This window comes from Heptranchias perlo, chromosome 25, assembly GCF_035084215.1.
Source record: "Heptranchias perlo isolate sHepPer1 chromosome 25, sHepPer1.hap1, whole genome shotgun sequence".
NCBI lineage: Eukaryota > Metazoa > Chordata > Chondrichthyes > Hexanchiformes > Hexanchidae > Heptranchias > Heptranchias perlo.
Window position 1 is genome coordinate 37,474,838 of NC_090349.1, and position 21,579 is coordinate 37,496,416.

Here is a 21,579-nt window from a genome sequence, read left to right on the forward strand (position 1 = left end):
CCGTTCAGGGGTGACGTCAGGAAGCACTTCTTCATGCAAAGAATAGCGGAAATCTGGAACTCTCTCCCCAAAAAGCTGTTGAGGCTGGGGGTCAATTGAAAATCTCAAATCTGAGATTGATAGATTTTTGTTAGGCAAGGGGATTAAGGGTTACAGAACCAAGGCCTTGATCTAATTGAATGGCGGAACAGGTTCGAGGGGCTCAATGGCCTACTCCTATTCCTATGTTCTCCCACCAGGACCCTGCATTGAAACTTTGACAGAATCAATCTGCTTTTTTTCCCCACCTTGTCACCTTCTTTCCTTCTGAAGGCGTTGACTCATGCTGGGCTCGGCGTCTACGGTACTTCATCCGTGAGGTCGCTCTTCATGTGTGAGCTTAGACAGCAAGCTGTTTGACCACAGGAACGCAATCCTGTCATCACCCGATCTTCACATACATGGACTTCACAGCAGAGGCGTTGGCCAGCAGCCAGGAGTAAGAATCTTGGCCCAGGGGCACTCAGGTCAATCGTAATGACCCGATTGACTGCCGTGACTGATTTCAGCTAACTCAGCGCAGACCGAGATTGAACCTGGGCACTTCCTTTGTTTACTGAATCGGCAATAACGATCTTGCGTTCCTTAAATTGTTAATTGAAATTTATTACTTGCAAGCTAAAAAAAAAAGTCCTATTCATGTGAGGTTTTAATGGTGCAATGCGATTGCACCAAAGAGGGTCAGGATGTGGGTGTCACTGGCAAGGCCGACAGCTCTAGTTACCCTGTGAAGGTGGTGGTGGGCCTTCTTGAACGGCTGCAGTTACCAATAGTAACCTGCCTGGTGTTTGAAGTAGCAGAGCCTTGAAGGTAATGTAGGTCACAGGTGTCCTTGATGACAAACAGAAGCAGGTGTGACAATGCTATTAACAACATGACGATGTCCATTAAAGTGCAGTTAAGAGAAAGGTACAACCGAGATAATGAGAGGGGGTGGGGGGCATGTAACAAAGAGAAGGTTATAACTGAGAGCCTTATACTGCGGGGAGGGCATGTACCAGACAGTGTTATAACTAAGAGTCTTATACTGAGGGCGGGGCTCTATTATCACTGGGTTGTATAACAAAGAAAGAGCTATAACAGAACTTTATGATGAGGATGGGACACGTCACAGAGTGTGTTATAACCAAGAGCCTTATATCAACAGTGGGGGAGCTGTAACAGAGAGTATTATAAGAACATAAGAACATAAGAAATAGGAGAAGCAATAGGCCATATGGCCCCTCGGGCCTGCTCCACCATTCAATCAGATCATGGCTGATCTTCGACCTCAACTCCACTTTCCTGCCCGATCCCCATATCCCTTGATTCCCCTAGAGTCCAGAAATCTTGCTATCTCAGCCTTGAATATATTCAATGACTGAGCATCCACAGCCCTCTGGGGCAGAGAATTCTAAAGATTCACAATCCTCTGAGTGAAGAAATTCCTCCTCATCTCAGTCTTAAATGGCCGACCTCTTATCCTGTGACTATGCCCCCTAGTTCTAGACTCTCCAGCCAGGGAATACAACCTCTCAGCATCTACCCTGTCAAGCCCCCTCATAATCTAATAAGTTTCAATGAGATCACCTCTCATTCTTCTAAACTCCAAGGAGAATAGGCCCATTCTACTCAAACTCTCCTCATAGGACAACCCTCTCATCCCAGGAATTAATCTAGTGAACCTCCATTGCACCGCCTCTAAGGCAAGTATATCCTTCCTTAAATAAGGAAACCAAAACTGTACGCAGTACTCCAGGTGAGGTCTCACTAAATACCTGTACAATTCTTGTAAGACTTCCTTACTCTTGTACTCCAACCCCCTTGCAGTAAAGGCCAACATACCATTTGCTTTCCTAATTGTTTGCTGTACCTGCACGCTAACTTTGTATGTTTCTTGTATGAGGACACCCAAATCCTTCTGAACACCAACATTTAATAGTTTCTCACCGCTTAAAAAATATTCTGTTTTTCTATTCTTCTTATAAGACCTTTATAACGAGATCAGGACATATTAAAGAGAAAGTGTAGCATATTATATTCATTTTTAATCTCTCCCAAAGTAGATGATAATTCAATAGAGTTTTAATAATTCTAGGTAAATTTTTCCATTTCAGCTTGAAATTCACAATTCAACCAGGAAAAGAAGGTATAGTCGATTTCACCTCAGGCCACGAGTCGCAGGTCTTCAGAGGCAAGAATGGTCACCTGATGGTGGTAAGAAGACCAAATGATTATAATCGGTGTTACTGGTGTATGGATTTGGTTGAAATGTTTTTACTTACAAGAGTTAGTGCCCAATCCTGGTGCAGGGAGGAATCAAGCAGTGGGGAGAAAGAAAGAGAGTGTGAAAGATTGAGGGAAGATTGAGTAGAATGGGCCTAAACTCTCTGGAGTTTAGAAGAATGAGAGGTGATCTCATTGAAACATATAAGATTCTAAGAGCTTGACAGGGTAGATGCTGAGAGGATATTTCCCCTGGCTAGAGAGTCTAGAACTAGGGGGCATAGTCGCAGGATAAGGGGTCAGACATTTAGGACTGAGATGAAGAGGAATTTCTTCAGAGGGTCGTGAATATTTGGAATTCTCTACCCCAGAGGGCTGTGGACGTCCAGTCGTTGAGACTGAGATCGATAGATTTTTGGACTCTAGGGAGAATCAAGGGATATAGGGATTGAGCGGGAAGGTGGAGTTGAGGTCAAAGATCAGCCATGATCTGATTGAATGGCAGAGCAGGCTCGAGGGGCTGTATGGCCTACTCCTGTTCCTATTTCTTATGTTCTTATGAAAGGGAGTCTGCCGATTCTACTCACCTCCCAGTGGCCATTTATAGAAGGAGCTTTGGCAAAGCCCTGGGACCAGGTCACCTGCCCAGCTCCTGAGGCAGGGACAGCGTAGAAGGATATGGGCAGTGGAGGGGGAGGAGGAAGATCATCCAAGAAGGATACTAGGCGGCTCTGTGGCTCATGAGTCTGATCCAATCTTTGTAATTAATATGTTAACTGTGAGTGTCATTGAGTTGCTTCAAGGTAATACTTGTGCCAGCTATAACAAATGTCTCAGTCCCCTTCTAACCTTGAAAGTATCAATTAGGTCATCTATAGGTCTACATTTTTTGAATGAGAACATTCCACTGTTTCTAGGAGGGTCAGTAACCAGAAGACACAGATGTAAGATAACTGGCAAAAGAACCAAAGGGGAGATGAGGAGAACTTTTCTTAATGCAGCGAGTTATTATGACCTGGAATGCACTGCCTGAAAGGGTGGTGGAAGAAGATTCAATAGTAACTTTCAAAAGGGAATTGAATATATACTTGAAAAGGAAAGATTTGTAGGGCTGTGGGGAAAGAACAGAGGAGTGGGACTAATTGGATAGCTCTTTCAAAGAGCCGGTACGGGCATGATGGGCTGAATGGCCTCCTTCTGTGTTATATGATTCTATGAGCAGAGCCCAACCTCCTTAAACTTTCCTGGCAACTTAGATTCCTGATACGCAGAATTATCTCGGTCGCTCACCCCTGTGGGGCAGTAATATTCTTCTTATGATTAGGTGACCAGAACAACATAGAGCAGTCCAGATGGACCTTGTCTTTGTACAGTAACAATGCTTTGTCTTTTGATTTGCACTCTATATCCCATTCACAATCTTGAAAACTTCAATCAAATTGTTTCAAAGTTTCAGTTTCCAAAGGGAACAAACCCATCCTACCTTCCCTCATTGCTGGCTCGCCCTGAGATGAATTCAATGAATTTTTATACTTATCTCATGTCGTGCGATTTTCTGCCTGAATGTTGCAATTTCACATAAATTGTCCCAGAAGAGTGGACTTCTGAGCAGATCTGGGTGACCGCTGGCCACTTAGTCATAGCTCAGATTCCCAAAACAGGGAATTATCTTCACTACTCACCTAAAAGACAATAAGATCCGACCTGTGACTGAATGGCTGGAAGTGTGCAGAGCAGATGACAACGATCTGAAGGCAATCACATTGTGTGTTAAACACACTCGCTCGTTGAATTTTCATTTAGGCTGAGCGGTTGTAACAAATTTTCTCTCTTTTTATTTTTACAGATGACCCCAAGGGTAAAGTCTCGATGACCTTCTGTTGTATTCATCTGTTTTGTTTTTAAATTTCATGGAAAGAATCAATTTGCTGCAAATCCCAAAAGCATTCGTTGCATTACCGTGTTACCCACTCAATGCCAAGTCGCGGTGATGACCTGCTGTTTGTTGCAAACAATCTTTTGAAGAGTTGTCCTTCCATCCTGTACAGTGTCAGGGGCAATGGGCCTGTCCAATACTGACCCGTTGAACAATGCACTACAGTGTCTGTAAGCCACAAACAGACAGATGCAGACATGGTCGAGATGCAGAACGGGGTGCATATCTTGGTAAAGGCAGCGTGTGAACTCAGCAAATCAGGAGGTCCCAGGTCCAACCCTCGTCCTGTCTGGTTAGCTGATCTCAGCTAGGGTGACAGTAGCAGTGTTGCAATTGACTTCAGTGTCCCTGGGCTAGGAAGGGAGGAATCAGCATGGGTTCTTGCTCCTGATCGTTGTGCAGTGGTCCCTGCAGGAAGGTGTGTGTGTGTGTCTGTGGACAGGATCGTGCTTGGTAGTGACGCTCTCCATGATTTAATATTTGTAGTGTCAGCTGTGGCTCAGTTGGTAGCACCCTGGCCTCTGAGTCAGAAAGTTGTGGCTTCACAAGCTCCACTCCAGGGACTTGAGCACATAATCCAGACTGGCACTCGGGTGCAGTACTGAGGGAGTGCTGCACTGTCGGAGGCGCTGTCTTTCAGATGAGTTGTTAAACCCAGGCCCCGTCTGCCCTGTAAAAGATCTCATGGTACTATTTTGAAGAAGAGCAGGGGACTTCCCCCCCCCACCCCCAGCCAATATTTATCCCTCAACCAACACCTAAAAACAGATTATCTGATCATTATCACATTGCTGTTTGTGGGATCTTGCTGTGTACAAATTGGCTGCCGCGTTTCCGACATTCCAACAGTGATTACACTTCAAATGTACTTCATTGGCTGTAAAGTGCTTTGGGAGGTCATGAAAGGCACTATATAAATGCAAGTCTTTCTTTCTAATAACTTGTCGATGCTGACAGGGTTCAAAATGACAAAGTGCCATGGGACGCCTGGTGAACCATATCCCACCGTGTATCCAATACCTTTAGGAGAAATGGGAGATCGTTAGAAAGAAAAACAGGCCTAAGCTTGGTTGTGCTGAGTATCACGTCTCTGTTTATTGTCCACATGGTACCCATCTCTGTAACAGGTTACTGTAGAATCTCAGTATATAGGCTGACACATTGATAGGTTTCTATGACCTGTAATTTGGGGGGTGAGGGGGGGATCCTTTGTTTTCTGGCTCGGGGATGCTCGACCAGCTATTCAAGCGTTGCTGATAAATTTGCAGAACCCGCCAATCCTGAGGCCCCCCCCCCCAACAGACTGAATCAAATATCACATCAAATGCAACAAGAAGCGAAAACGAACCTCTCTCCTCCACCTTGGGGACCTCCTTTGCGTTAAAAGTAAAATATAAATAAATGTAAACTGTTGTTTACCTCGGTGGCCTACCCTTTAAAACAGGTTCAAATCGAAATGAATCACCCTCGCTACTTAAATTAAGCTGCACTTGGGATGTGAATCCACCAGTGGGGTTGACGAAGATGTTAGGTTCAGGGCAAAGGTCAATGTGGGAACTGCAAGACAGCTCATCCATGAAGCTGAAAAAGCATGGGGGTGGGTACCTTTAATTTGTGTCATCTTTAACCTGTGAAAATGTGACAAAAATAGAATAAATATATATTATCCATGGAAGCAATGGTATTGTATACACCAGTAAGAATTTGTGTACATAATATGAATGTTCTGTTACATTTCATAGAAGAAAAATAAAAGTGTAATTATGCTTTCTAGAATAATCTTTATGACCAGTATTTTTATTTGCATTTGAAAATATTAAAAAACATTACTTTTGGTTTTGTTTTCTAAGTGACACTGAGCATTTTTGCTTAAGTACGTCTCTCCAGGTTAACAGGTTGTGGAATGCGCTAACTAAAGTTAGTGATTAAAGTGGAGACCATGTCGATATTTAAGAATAGGTTAGAAAGGTGGTTTAAGGAAAGGGGAATAAAGGGATATGGAAAAAGAGCAGGCACATGCGATTAGCACTACTGCTCGTATGGAGGATAAACAGTCACGGACTGGTTGGGCCAAATGGCCTGTTTCTGTGCTGTAATCTCTATGTACTTATGTAATGTTTTGGTGGCCCCAGTCTTGCATGGAAACCAGATTCTGGAGTTAGTGAACAGATCGATACAAAATCAGAGGAACAAGACCACAATTTTCATGAAAAAATGGAGAGTCGAGGAATTCGACCACTAAAATATCGCCCAAAATCCCAGTATCCCACACTGTAAAAACAAAATTGGATTTATTCAATCGCTCTAACCTGGAATAACCCACTATTAATGAAAGTGGGAGCTGCTATCAGCAGGAGAGTTAGAGACATTACAAGCAAAGTTAATAACTCCACACATTTGAAGTAAATAACTGCAGTTACAATGTCAAGCAGCAATACTCCATATTAGAATCACTAAATCTTGTAGTCAGATGTCTAACTATTCAGAGTCCCATCACTGTACACAAACCTCCAAACCAAGCTACTCAGTTTGCATTTGCTTGACATAGGGTGCACTTTCTGCCCATAGGTACACACACAATTACCTAAACCCAGCTACAGCTTGTCACAAGCCAAGGCTGAAGGACACTCAATTTTTGTACCTGTGCGGCTGGAGATAAAACTGGCTAAAATCATGCAGCTTAGCAGCAGAGAGCGTACCAGCCTCTTGCCCACAGGTGGTGCAAATAGTTGATTCATCTTCGGTTCGGTTCAGACACAAACTTCCATTTCAAGGACGCCCAACAATGCTCCACATTACTAAAGCTGGCCAGGAGCTAACATCATTGTGCCTCACAAGCATTAAGGAAAGCCTTAACTGGACCATGACTCAAACAATTCTCAAAGAGCAGGATTTGATTTACAATGACTAGATTAAATTAGCTGCTTGCCATAACCCACTATTAATGAAGGAGCAGGCTGCCATCAGCAGGAGAGCTGGAGACATTGCAAGCAGAGATTACTAACTCCACACATTTGAAGTAACTAGTTACAACGGCCTTCAACAGGAGAGACCAGGCTTCACCTCTGGGCCTAGGTTCAAACCCAACCCAGTGAGAGCGGGAGTTGCCTGTCCCCAGCTGCAACTGCCCAACTGAAACAAGACTGAATAATCTCACTTCAGTTCTTCCACAGCCCAGGTCCATAATTCAGCACTAAGTTATCAGTCTCACTCACAGAGGCTTGTATAGGAAATGGAAGAGGTCACAGGCATTAGGGATGCTGTTGTGAGTTTTAAGTCAGGGTGCATTACAGTGATGGTGTTGAGAATCCAAACTATAATTAAATCCTTTGAATACTCAAAGGCAGATGCTAAAACTAGAGAAAAACACCACTTGGGAGAATAGTAGTGCATCACCACTGTCCTTTTACCTTGAAGCTCATTGTTCAAGTCTAGACTCCAAAGGGCCCTAACTGAAATGAGTTTTGGGCAGTTTCAATCCAGCTCCCCACTCGCTGACCCACAAAATTGGTACATGACTCCAAATCCACAAGGGCGGCTGTTGGAAGTAACAACTGAATCAGACTGGCGCTCGATACTGGGGCTGACGCACATTCCTGGCTTAAGGACCCACAATTTTTGTACTTGTACTGCTGGAGATAAAACTTGCTAAAATCATGCAGCTTAGCAGAAGAGGTGGACAGGAATGCTTGGCTGTTCCATTCTCCAGCTACCTCACCTTGATCAGATTAGCAAAACACAAAATAGCATTTACAGTGAACACGTGTCAATGATTATAGGTTGCAATCCAATCAAAGGGTTCACAGGATAGATGCCCAGGAGTGAACTGCAAGTTGCAATTTCAAATTACAGGGTTATACATCTTATACATGAAGACATCACAATCCTCAGTTGTTCTTAAAACTGTTTCTTCAATTTGTTCCCAAACTCAGCATTTCAATTACAGCCTTAGAATTACTTCATATTTTATAGCAGATCATCACTGGAGTTGAAGGAAAGGCTATTGAATTTTGTCCCTCTCCCAATTCACTCATCCCAACAGTCAACTGCACTTTGAACTCCCCTACCTCAAAACTGGAGAGAAGATACAGCCAGGTCAATACTTGTGGGTGACCCAGCAAAAATCAAGAGGAATTTAAAACTCTCAGCTTGGCTCAGTGGTAACAATCTTACCTCAGAGGTAGAAGATAGAGTTTAGACCCTACTGCAGGACTTATCCCCCCTCCTCCTCCCTAACCCACCCCTGATCCAGGCACACACTTCAGTGCAGTAGTGGTGCACATTCAGAGATGTTGTATTTCAGCTGAGACACTAAGCCCGAGGTTGTGCTGCTATACAGGTGGGCACAAAAGATCCAGTGTCCTGTTTGACATTTTATACAACCAAAACAGTTTAACTGGACATTTATCTCATCACTGTTTGCAGGATCTCAATGTGTACAAATTGGCTTCTTCTACATAGCAATGACCACCTTTTTCAAAACTAATTGGATGTCCTGAAGTGCTTCACAACCAAAAGACATGAAGTGTGCTTTTTAAAATGCAAGTTCTTTGACTTGTATTAAAAAAAGGAAGCAGGTAGTGAACATTTTAAGCCAGTTATTTTCAAAACGCTCGATGAAAGACCTCGGCAAAATAAAGAAATAGAATTTTATTTAACATATTCACATAAGTCAATGCCGAAGCAGTTTACAGCAAGCAGAACATTAACAAAGGATTGAATGAAATGCACAGAGACATATTTACAATGAAATCACATTTTAAAAGCTTTTAGTCATGGACCAGATTCACAGACATTTCTGGAAATGCTGTAGTTTAAGAATATTTCACCTACACCCAGATACACATGGGGGGGAAATTAAAATAAAACCACCATGAAAAAAAAATGAACCAGGTTCTTCATTGGTATTAACTGGTAAACAACACCCCTTGTGTGATGGTTCCCACACCTATTAATTACAGGGAGAATGAATTATTTTGGACTATTATTGTTGGGGGTCACAAGAAGAAAAAAGGTGGCAGGGCAAATTGAGAAGGTTGTTAAAAAGGTACATGGGATCCTGGGCTTTATTAATATAGAGGCACAGTACAAAAGCAAGGACGTTATGCTAAACCTTTATAAAACACTAGTTAGGCCTCAGTTAGAGTATTGTGATCAATTCTGGGCACCACACTTTAGAAAAGATGTGAAGGCCTTAGAGAGGGTGCAGAAGAGATTTACTAGAATGGTACCAGGGATGAGAGGCTTTTTTTAATGTGGAGAGACTGGAGAAGCTGGGGTTGGTCTCCTCAGAGCAGAGGTTAAAGGGGAAATTTGATAGGTGCTCAAAATCATGAACGGTCTGAGTTTCTTCCTATTTACTCTGTTTCCAGTGGCAGAAGGGTCAGCAACCAGAGGACACAGATTTAAGCTGATCGACAAAAGAGCCAGAGGCGACATGAGGAAACATTTTACACACGAAGAGTTATGATCTGGAATGCGCTGCCTGAAAGGGCGGTGGAGGCAGGTTCAATAGTAACTTTCAAAAGGGAATTGGGTAAATACTTGGAGGGAAAAAATTTACAGGGCTATGGGGAAAGAGCAGGGGAGTGGGACTAATTGGAGAGCTCTTTCAAAGAGCCAGCACAGGCACGATGGGCCAAACGGTCTCCTCCTGTTGTAACATACTACACTAGGAAACTATTTCCATTTACTGAGCATATGAAGGAGGACAGTTTGATGATTTAAATGATGCACTCGGTCTTTCTGCCGCTAGATGAGGTGAGGATCGCTGGCTTTCTTCACCCATTGTAACCGAGCACCACAGGCAACAGTACGAGGTTTGAACAGATGACAGAGAGCGCCATTGAAACCATTCCCCGGTACAACTCGAGCACCACCGGTTCTTTAACAAAACCCATTCGCCCGGGATCCCCCCCGCCATTTCTCCAGAGTCTCTGCTGACCTTTCGCCAGAGTGATGGTGGGAGATCGGTGGAAATCCTTCCCCCGGTGTATTGGACGCGTCTGATTTTTGAACCTGGCTCACAAACTAGATTCACGTTTCTGGACACATTCCAGCACAAGGGCGAACTGCACACTATGCTGTTCTGGGTGTCTTTAATATTATAATCAAAACCAAAATACTGACACTATTTGTGGGGGAAGGGATAAATCACCAAAACTGCACGTGGTGATAGTCACTTTTGTGCCGGTAAAACTTTAATACGCACAACTGATCACTTAAAAAAACAGAACGAAAATGGAAATAAAGGAGAAAAATTAAAAAGAAAACTGATAAAAAAATTACTATGTCAGATGGTGAGTTCCACCCAAAACATGAACCCATCGGCTTGGTTTCAGGTGCTAGCTGTGCATTTCCAGTATTTTTCTGATTTGATATTTTGGAACAGAATAAAATCCTGATCTGATCTGTTAAGCGAGTGTTACCCTCCTGGAGAGGGTTAAAAGACTTACAGATCTCAAACCATGTAAATATCTAGTAATAAGGCCCGGCTGCCCACACTGAACGTGAACTCAGTTTGCTGGCCTAGGTCTGGCTGATGGTAAATTCTCAATCATCACTCGGGGTCATTAGGCCCCAGCGTGCTCCCACTAACGCTCTCGTCTTCCTCCTCCTCCTCCCACCCTCTCCTGCTCCTATTTGAAGATTGGGCCTTGGTTCTGGTCAGCTCATAACAGCTTCCAATTGATGGGAGCCTTCCCCGATTTCTTCAGGAACTCGTTGGTTCTAGAGAAGTGCTTGCAGCCAAAGAAGCCTCGGTGTGCGGAGAGCGGAGACGGGTGAACGGCCTGCAGGACATGGTGACGGGTCTGTAACAAAGCGGCAGTACCAGTTAGAGAGACAGTGGCACAGCACGCAGTCTGTGTGAGGGGCTTATACCCTTCGCAGCAACAATACGCCCCTCACACAGAATCAAGCTGTTGTGTACATACAGTATGGGATCATACATGATTCAGATAAAACAAACACCCCAAGCTCCCCCATTGCCTTGTTTGACCCAGTGGGGTATAAATACAGGAGCAATAAGGCCCCTTGTGTGTCAGGTCAGCTATTCCCAGCCAGACCGGCAGCACAGACAACTGCCTTTAGACTTGTTGGAGAATGACAGCACATCAAGAATAGCAGAAGCCAAACCACCGCACAACAGATGGCATCTCAGCTACCCTGAACACTCTGCCAAGTCAGCCACTTTTGACTAGCACCTTAGATGGCAAACTCAGTTTCCACTGCAGTTGCCCTGGCATGGTGTTAACTACAGGAGAGTAGGGAACATCTTTACCCAGCTGTGGGGCAGCAAGTGAAGAAACTGGAGACAACTATGTGGGAGAACTCATGGTATAACGTGCTAAAATATAACTATGGACATTTTTTTTTTGCCCCCTGTAAAATTTGCCAACTGAGACACCCCGTTCAAAGCTCCAGCACTGTACAGTTTGTTGTATAAGCTCCACAGGGGAGGAATAAGCCAGCAGCAACTGCCAACCTAAAGCTATGTAACAAAGGTAACCACAACCAACAGAACTACCAGTCTGTGGCACTCCCCTTCTTTCTCTCCCAACCAAATGTGCCCCAGGGACCATGAAGAGACAAACCACTTCAACCCTTAAAGCTGCATTACTCTCAGCACAAGCACGCCCACTGCAGGAGGTTTAATCCATCTTCTGGTTGAGACATTCAACCAGATCACCCGTTTCAAGTTTATGGAACAGATCCCATGGCACATTTCTCCCTCAGCCAACACCACCAAAACAGGACAACTGCTCATTTATTTCATTGCAGTTTTCGGGAGCTAGCTGTGCGCGAATTGACTGCCACGTTTGCCTACGTAACAGTGACCACACCTCAAAAGTGATTCATTGGCCGTGAAGCGCTTTGGGACGTCCCAAGGATAGGAAAGGTGCCATATCAATGCAAGCTCTTGCTCTTCTTTCAAATGTCCCAATGTACTCCTCCCACAGGCACGGTTTAATCAAAGCACAAGAGATTGTTTCACACAGTATATGTGGATGGAAAGTCTTCAAAAGTTAATGTAATATTCCTCAAATTACAACCATCCCTAGAGGAATGTTTACAACAACATACCCGGTCGATTGCGCTGCCCTTTCGCTGTGCGTATGCTCCCCACAGCATGAACACCACGCCATCCCGGTTGTTATTCAGCCAAGACACCACTGCATCCGTGAAATCTTCCCACCCTCGCTCCTTGTGCGAGTTTGCCTGATGCGCTCGCACCGTGAGGACTGCATTCAGTAACAGCACACCTGTCAATGACAGCAAAACACACACATTAGAAACAGGCACGTGATTTGGTCCAGTCCGGTATACAGCTGGTCCATGTTACGCTGGCATGAACTAACCCAGGCCCGGGCATGAATTACTGCCTCTTACGTTTGATGGCTCCACCCATAGTCCATCATCTATTAACAATCTTGGTGTCGCTATCTCCTCCATCAAAAAGAACACCACAGCCCCAATTTTGATTTAATCCGCCCAGCGGGAATGAGATGGGTTCGGGTCGGACGCCTGTTTTACACTCCACTGAAGGCAATGGAGCCCGAAATAAGACAGGTTTAAGTCAGGCACCTGACCGCATCCCGTCAGGCACCTGACCGCATCCCGTCAGGCACCTGACCGCATCCCGTCAGGCAGATTATGTTAAAATCAGGGCTGCCGTCGCCATCAACCACTCCATTTCCTCTTTCATTCCCCATAAACAATTCCGTCCAAGGCTTAACCGGTGTTCAGGGAGCTAATGTGGCTGGGTGTTCTGAACTGGCCAGATCGTGGAATATCTCTGCATGCTCACCGTCCCTCCAATGTGTAGGGTTTTCAATCTTGTCCACGTGCCAAAGACATCATACAGATCCTCCCACAATTTATTCTCTCTCAGATATCATATTAAAGTCTAGTAACCATCAGCCCTTCTCCCCCACCCTCAGTAAAAGTCAACTCAAACAGAATACAATTTTCAATAAGCACGTTACCTTGCTTAGCCCAACCAGTCAGATCTCCATGCCCTGGGTGCTCGAAGCCTTCAATGTCCGATTGTAGCTCCTTGTACATATTCTCCAGACTGTATGGAAACAAGACAATTAACCTCTCGAGTACAGACTCCACTGCTCAACACACATACAGCAGCAATCAACCTCCCTCCATTCCATAGGGTTCTTGTCTTCATACCAACTCCTTCAGGAAACTCCAGATTCACCTGTCACTTTTTTATTCGTTCATGGGATGTGGGCGTCGCTGGCATTTATTGCCCATCCCTAATTGCCCTCGAGAAGGTGGTGGTGAGCCACCTTCTTGAACCGCTGCAGTCCGTGTGGTGATGGTTCTCCCACAGTGCTGTTAGGTAGGGAGTTCCAGGATTTTGACCCAGTGACGATGAAGGAATGGCGATATATTTCCAAGTCGGGATGGTGTGTGACTTGGAGGGGAACGTGCAGGTGGTGTTGTTCCCATGTGCCTGCTGCTCTTGTCCTTCTAGGTGGTAGAGGTCGCGGGTTTGGGAGGTGCTGTCGAAGAAGCCTTGGCAAGTTGCTGAGTGCATCCTGTGGATGGTACACACTGCAGCCACAGTACGCCGGTGGTGAAGGGAGTGAATTTTTAGGGTGGTGGATGGGGTGCCAATCAAGCGGGCTGCTTTATCTTGGATGGTGTCGAGCTTCTTGAATGTTGTTGGAGCTGCACTCATCCAAGCAAGTGGAGAGTATTCCATCACACTCCTGACTTGTTGATGGTGGAAAGGCTTTGGGGAGTCAGGAGGTGAGTCACTCGCCGCAGAATACCCAGCCTCTGACCTGCTCTTGTAGCCACGGTATTTATATGGCTGGTCCAGTTAAGTTTCTGGTCAATAGTGACCCCTGGATGTTGATGGTGGGGGATTCGGCGATGGTAATGCCGTTGAATGCCATGGGGAGGTGGTTAGACTCTCTCTTGTTGGAGATGGTCATTGCCTGGCACTTGTCTGGCGCGAATGTTACTTGCCACTTATCAGCCCAAGCCTGGATGTTGTCCAGGTCTTGCTGCATGCGGGCTCGGGCAGCTTCATTATCTGAGGGGTTGCCAATGGAACTGAACACTGTGCAATCATCAGCGAACATCCCCATTTCTGACCTTATGATGGAGGGAAGGTCATTGATGAAGCAGCTGAAGATGGGTGGGCCTAGGAATCTGCCCTGAGGAACTCCTGCAGCAATGTCCTGGGGCGGAGATGATTGGCCTCCAACAACCACTACCATCTTCCTTTGTGCTAGGTATGACTCCAGCCACTGGAGAGTTTTCCCCCTGATTCCCATTGACTTCAATTTTACTAGGGCTCCTTGGTGCCACACTCGGTCAAATGCTGCCTTGATGTCAACTTCCTGTAACTGCCAACAGGAAACCTGCTTCTAGTAACAATTGCCTGCCACATGACATTAATTTTAATATACAGGAATATGATGCACTAGTACTGCAACATCTCACACTCCATCTTGCTGGCCAAGTCCAGAATGGAGCTGTAACATTTCTGTAATAAAAATCAAATCTTGACCATCTCAGTGAAGTGTATTTAAAGAAAATATCTTAAAAACAATCTCCCTCAAAAGGTCTAATTTTCCCTGCCTAATTTGGGACCCAGCAACAGCAAACTGGAAGGTTCAAGTTTCTATCTTCAGTCTGCACCAAGTTAGCCGATCTCAGCTTGGGTGGTGGTAGGAGTACTAGTCACATCCTTTGGCTGAGAGCAGGAGGGGGAGGAAAGGAAAATCAGCCAATGTTCCTGCTCCTGATCGCTATCTACTGACCCTTACTGGAAAATGTATGTGTGGGGATCTCAGGATTAGGCCCAACTGATGCCCCCCATAGTCAAATAGCCTACCAAAAAATTATTGAGAACATCTGGGCAAGGTGCCACTGGACAGCTGGGGCCTGTGGAGTCATAACCAGCACCAGTGAGCACCTTTAACCTATTTCTCTCCACATTAAACGAGCTGCTTTATAGCCTCACTCCCCTTTAAATCAATCAATCACATTAAGAGCATGACGTTCACCATGACCATGAGCACAGAAACCACCTTCGTACAAAAAGGAACAGACCCAGAGCCAGGTGTCCTATAAAAAGAGATAATCAATGGCATGAGGGAGAAATTGCAGAACAGATTTTTAAATCTTTTTGTTTGGGGCCGGGATGTTAAAAGGGGCCGAATCACATTATTGATGAATCCCCACCCTCCCACTCATATTATTGGATGTGCACAGCTCCCAGAACTTGCTCCAAAAACTCAATTAACCAGAGTGGGGGGGCGGGGGGTGTCGGAAAAGAATTTCCCAGTGTATTTTTCCCCCTTATTGGCCCTGGGTTTTTCGACTCTTCCAGGGGATTACATGGCTACACATAGTTTGTGTGGGTGGGAGGAAGAGGAGAGAGTGTCTAACAGTGATGCTTCGGCCATCACGAGTTTGGGGCAGGTTTGATGGACCAGCTGGACTTTGCCTGCCTGTCAATTTTGGATGTTCACGTTAGGTCGGAAACTGAACCTGGTACCGTCTACGACTTAGCAGGAGAGCTCAACAGAAGTTGGTGATCGGAGAACATCAACACTTTTTTTAAAAAAAAGTTCCGTAAGGGGTTTTACGGTAATAATTATTACCCCGTTAAAATTTATAGAACAGTTGTGTAAGTTACAGATAAAACCTAATAATCAAAGTATCTCCTGGAACACTCTATACGAGGCAGCAACATACCTGGGTGGAGGAGGCACTGGCCGTTTTACACTGAAGCATAGCCCGTGAGCCTGGTTTGGTCCATGGTACGGGTCCTGGCCAAGTATAACCACCTTCACCTAGACACAAATACAAAGCTTCCTTTTACTCCATTATTCTCCGTTCTGAAGCTCTATTACCCCACGCTCGATCTGGGTTTAATCTGTCGGCTACTAATCCAGTTTAACGTTTAAGATTCTAAATCTACTAAAAGGATTCGACAATATCTCATTTCAGATTTCTGCCCCCACCTCTCCAGCAGGATAATTTCTTCATTAAACCGCACTATTCACAGAATCAAATTACAGCTGCATTCCCCTTCAAGGGAAAGAGCAATCTTAAGGCAGCCCAGATGCTTTATCCTTGGTAGATGCAATTTAGTGCAGAGAAATCAAATATATTTTGGGAGGAACAACAAAGAATGGGCGTATAAACTGAATCGGAAAGATGCCAAACATGTGGCGGAACAGAGATACCTCGAAGCACAAATATAACATTGCTTGGAAGTACGAATGCTGGTGGATAGGGCCATAAAAAAGGCCAATAATATTTTGAGTTTAATAAATAGGGGCATAGAGTACAAGAACAAAGAGGTAACAATAAATGTGTACACGCCACTGTTAGGCCACAAAGTGCTGTGTGCAGTTTGCGGTGCCCGATTACAGAAAAGACATTACAACCAGAAAGCGTAGAGTGTGGATCCGCCAGGGATAGGAAACAATAGTTATAAGAGACTCGAGATAATGGGACTATTTCCACAGGGGCAGAGAAGGACAAGAGATTTAATAAAGATGGGATAGTGAATACGGAAAGACTATTGTCTCTGGTTTTGGTGGGGGGGGGGGGAAGGGAATAGTCTGCAATAAATCTACCCAGATCATTACCCAGCTGAACTCTGACCCCATTCTCCAAGGTAAGCACGGTACAGTGACAAACCATGACAGGCTTAGAGTCATGCCATCATTCTAGCCAATATACACTAGGCTACCTAGTAAGAGTTTGAATTACTTCATTTTCATTTAAATTCAGAGTGTTGAATCCAGCCCACACTGATGGGAGCAAAGGTCTCCCTCAATTGAGTTGAGCGAGAAAAGGAAAAAAAAACACTAATAAAGAAGATAGAAACAGAAAATGCTGCAACTTGATCAGAACAAGGTTTTGGGGGTAAGCATTGTACCAGAGATTGGAAACTTAAAGCTTTCTTTTCCTGTTGTACATTTCCAACATTTTCTGTTTTTATTGCTAATAGAATTACAGGTAATCAGAACCCAGCTCCTGATGGGCACAAGTGAACAGCTCAAAACTGCCCCAACTCAGTCACACAGATTAAAGCAACTGGAAATATCATACTTGTACAACAGCTTAAAGTTTTACTTCACAATTGGCTGCAATATTCCTGAACCAAGACATCCTAATCAAGAAAGTACTGTTTCCCAGCAAGTAACGTCACATCGCTGCATTAGGGTTAGGGTCCACTGCTAACCCTCAGGCACGTTTTGTATTATGATTCAGGTTTCCTCCCAACACCTATTTTGTATTCATAGGTGAAAGGCTGTTCCCAAAAGCAGACAAGTGTTCCCTACAAACCAAACCTTGTGCCCTTATGCAAAATGAGATAACTGTTTGCCCTATGGCATGTTATCATTTCACTATAACAGTAAAGACCACATGGGGTTCCCATCATACTCTCCTGTATGCTCTGAAAGGCAGTAAATGACAGATGGTTTAGTTCAGGTTAAAATAGTTATGATTCATTTATACATAATATAATTACACAGAAGCTGAAATATACAGGTTACTGATTGTTTGCTAAGTATTTGTACTAAGATTCAATGAGTGCACGAGGTGTTACGATATCTTCTTTAGAACATATTCTTTTATGGTCTGATGATCTGCTAGACTTTTGCAGTGAAAGATCTTCATAGATTTCCTGATGTGATGTTTGTACTTGGGTGATCCATTGTTCCTGCCATCTGCACAAAACCCAAATGTCAATTCCAAGAACCGAATCCAAATAAATTGAACTCAATATCGAAGGATGAACTGGAGAGATGGTTTGGTAGTACCCTTTATCTCAGTTGGCTGTCAGTGTCAGAAGATCGCGGGCTCAAGACTCACTACAGACTTGAGAAGATAATCTTCAGACAACACTGCAGTACTGAAGGAATTCTGCATTTTGAGGTGCAGTTTTTCAAATGAGATGTTAAATTGAGGCCCGTGGATGCAAAAAGTTCCCATGGCACTTTCTGAAGAGCAGGGAGTTCTCCTGGTATTCTGGTCAACATCAGATTAACGGGTCCTTTGTCTAATATGCTGCTAATGGGAATATCCTGTGTGCACATTGGATGCCATGTTTGCAGACATAACAGTGACTACACTTCAAAGAAATTAATTGGTCATGAAGCTCTTTGGGATGTTCCAGATGTGAAAGGCACTATATAAATGCAACTTCTTTATACCAAGATTGTTTGAAGACGTTAAGCATCTTCCTTTCCAAATGGGAAGTCCATTGCAGATAAATTCATCTATTTCTCCCTGTCTGCAAACATTAACATTTCAAAGAAATAATGCCCCAGTCAAACAAACTTGATTTAATTTGTTTCTGAATAGACCAAAAGGAAGCCAGCTAACTCTCACTGAAACAAGGGAATGAAACAGAACAGTTTTGTGTCTTGGCTGCACACTCGATCACAAATACAAAAAGGCAGCAGTTACCAGCTGTGGTTATTTAAAATCAAATTTTACTCCTTCTTACAAATCAAGCCTACAACACAGAAACAGGCCATTCGGCCCAACTGGTCTATGCCAGCATTTATCCTCCATATGAGCCTCCTCCCGATTATCTATAGTTGTTACATATTATTAAAAATGCAATACAGAAATTATCCCCCCTTTGACAAAGCTCTCCTGCTAACCTGAATCACTGTGACCCTTTGCAACTACTACCCAATCCTCTCAACTGGTTTTGTTGTTCTATGGTATCAAAAAAGATGAATTTTATTGTTGAGTGTTCGAGTTTCTGCTGGTTAAAGAAAGTAATTTATCTTATTGATGCACAATTCCTGCATGTAGGCCAAACTCAAGCCCTACCTCAGCTTAAAAAGATGTAAAAGAAAGACAGACTTGCATTTATATAGCACCGTTTACAACCTCGGGACATCCAAAGTGCTTTACAGCCAATGAAGTGTAGCCACTGTTGTAACACAGCAGCCAATTTGCACACAGCAAGGTCCCACAAACAGCAATATGATAATGACCAGATAATCTATTTCAGCGATGTGTGTTGAGGGATAAATATCGGCCAGGACACCAGGAAGAACTCCACTGCTCTTTATTGATATAGTGCCATCGGATCTTTTACATCCACCCAGAGAGTGCAGACGCCATTTAACATCTCATCCAAAAGACAGCACCTCCGACAGAGCAGCACTCCCTCAGTACTGAACTGGAGTGTCAGCTTAGATTTTATGCTCAAGTCTCTGGAGTGGGACTTGAATCGTTCACCTTTTGACTCAGAGGCAGGACTGCTACCACTGAGCCACAGCTGACACCTAACTTACAAGACCTCCCTGCCTCTGATTTATTTGCTTTAAAAAGTGCGTATTAATACAGTAGACAAGTCTGCAGCAAGGCATATTCACCAAACGGTGAGAGTGTAATTAAAACAGACAATCTTGCTGTACTTACATCACAGATGTTACAGGTCTCTGTCCACATGAAAACTTGGTGAGGTGGTGGGTAAACTGTGCAACGTTTCCTCTCCAACGCTACAAATCCCATCAGCTGCAAACAAAATACACAATTCAGGCAGGCGTGAAGCAGCAGACTCAGACCCTTGTTCACTCACTAGCACATGTGCACTCTCACTAAAGTGGATGGAGGCTGGCTTTTTAAAAAAAAAACCTACAATATTGTTCTTCAAACATAAAGCAGACAACCCACTCCCAGGCATCAAGCTAAGAGGCTGGGATAAGTTGTTCTGTGAGTAGACTACCAGATTAATAAAGATTTTTTTAAAGTTATATAATATATAATACACCAAGTTATTTTTACTGTAGATTGTTTTATCTGATCCGATTGGTCAGAAGAAATATCTAATACATCACAGGGACAAAGATTCACAGATTTTTTTTAAAAACTGGATAGCTAACTAGCTATTAAAAGAGATTCAGTGATCCCAGGGTCTAATTCAAATCAGAGGGGAAATTATAATGATTCTGTGTACAATTAGCATTTAATAGAAATGTAATGTTTTAAGTCAATGCATTTTGAAAGACACAATGTAGTCAGAAGGTTTGATTGTACCTGCAGCAGTCTCTCTCTCTCTCACCTTGATAAAGTACGGCTTGGCGAACTCCATCATTAGTTCCTTTCGCCAGCTCTCCCCGAACCCCTCAGGCACATTCCGGGTCGCAAGTCTCAGCAGTGCCGCCTGCTTGTTCCTCTCGATGCGGGACAGCTGCTCGGGGCTGAGCGGGGAGCTGGGCTTGGCTGCTGCCGCCGCCGCCTCTTCCCCCTCCCACGGACCTCCCTTCACCTTCTTGACGGGCGTCCTCATGCCATCCTGGTCAAGGAGAGAAAACCACCGAGTTAACAGGGGACAGAGGCGGAGCCGAGAGGCAGCAACGGCCGAAAAAGACGCGGGGGAAGCGGGCAGGAGCATTACTGTGGGCCGCTTTCCACCCAAGGCCCCGGCTACATTCGCAAAGCAGCACGACGAAGCTTCGCGGCAAATATTCACAAGCCCCGCCCCCCGCTTGTCGTGAAGTTCCATCGGGGCCCCGCCCTCTCGTTACTATTGGCTGTTCCCCCTCATTGTTACTTTCCCTCCCAATGAGTAACAAACTTCCCGCCAACTCTAAAATGAATGAAAAGGGAACGAATTTTAAAATTGAATTTAATGTATTTTACATAAAACTACAGTACGAGACTTTACAAAAAAATGATTCAGGGTTGTTAGGCTAAGAGGGAAAAACCTAACATTTTGGGACTCGAAAAAACAAAGACTGCATTTTTAATAAGAAAAAAAATAATTTTACATATAAAATAGATCAAATTCATATTAGGGCATAAGTAGTAAGTATAACTTGTGTCTGTGGACAAAATGCGGAAATCTCAGCCGGGATTTATTTTATTTTGCAAACCCCATTGAGCTCCAACGGCATTTAATTTAAAAACAAGTTATACTTTTATTTTTCCACAAGACGATTTGCTCTAACAGCCCAACTGGAAATTAAAACGTCGCCGAAACTTCAGCCAGCTGGGAAAATCCGAATCAAGCGTTTCTGATCTTTAAACAGAAAACCTGAACTTTCCGAATTACTGAAACCACAAACCACTCCTCCTCCACAGAAAGTTTATCAACCTCTTCAAAGACAAATTGTTAAAATGAAACTCAAACAAAAATAACCCATTAAAAATAAACTGAACTCACTATTAAAAATCCTCACATTAATCGTGCACTTTTTATAAATACTGACTAGATTTTTAAAAAACATTTTGTTTTACCTCTTCTTGATTTCTTTCCTTCTCATTCTCTGATTCTTCCTCTGAAACTTCAGACAAATGTCTTTTCTTTGCCACGGGGCTGAAGTAAGATGCAATGGTTTTCTGTCCGATCATTTTGAAGAACCGCTTCCCTCCAAATGAAT

At 43.9% G+C, this 21,579-nt stretch overlaps 2 protein-coding genes across 6 annotated transcripts in view; one reads left to right on the plus strand and one right to left on the minus strand.

Annotated features, from left to right (window-relative positions):
* The window catches only part of myo1ha (myosin IHa), a 54,575-nt gene extending 48,642 nt beyond the window's left edge, over window positions 1-5,933 (plus strand). The window contains exons 30-31 of the mRNA XM_068006331.1: window positions 2,136-2,235; window positions 4,091-5,933. Of these exons, the coding sequence (XP_067862432.1) occupies window positions 2,136-2,235; window positions 4,091-4,117 (127 nt within the window). The 3' untranslated portion in view covers window positions 4,118-5,933. The remainder of the gene's footprint in view (window positions 1-2,135; window positions 2,236-4,090) is intronic.
* Window positions 5,934-8,815: 2,882 nt separating this feature from the next.
* Window positions 8,816-21,579, minus strand: part of LOC137342235 (ubiquitin carboxyl-terminal hydrolase 30-like) — a 56,709-nt gene continuing 43,945 nt past the window's right edge. For 4 of the 5 annotated variants that reach the window (XM_068006055.1, XM_068006058.1, XM_068006057.1 and 1 more), the window contains 7 exons: window positions 21,437-21,515; window positions 20,259-20,492; window positions 19,616-19,711; window positions 15,911-16,008; window positions 13,168-13,256; window positions 12,266-12,444; window positions 8,816-10,992 (listed from right to left, as the gene is read on the minus strand). In XM_068006055.1, coding sequence (XP_067862156.1) covers window positions 10,852-10,992; window positions 12,266-12,444; window positions 13,168-13,256; window positions 15,911-16,008; window positions 19,616-19,711; window positions 20,259-20,492; window positions 21,437-21,515 — 916 coding nt within the window. In that variant the 3' untranslated portion in view covers window positions 8,816-10,851. Of the gene's footprint in view, window positions 10,993-12,265; window positions 12,445-13,167; window positions 13,257-15,910; window positions 16,009-19,615; window positions 19,712-20,258; window positions 20,493-21,436; window positions 21,563-21,579 lie in introns of all 5 variants that reach the window. The other variant, XM_068006056.1, reaches the window with a different exon arrangement.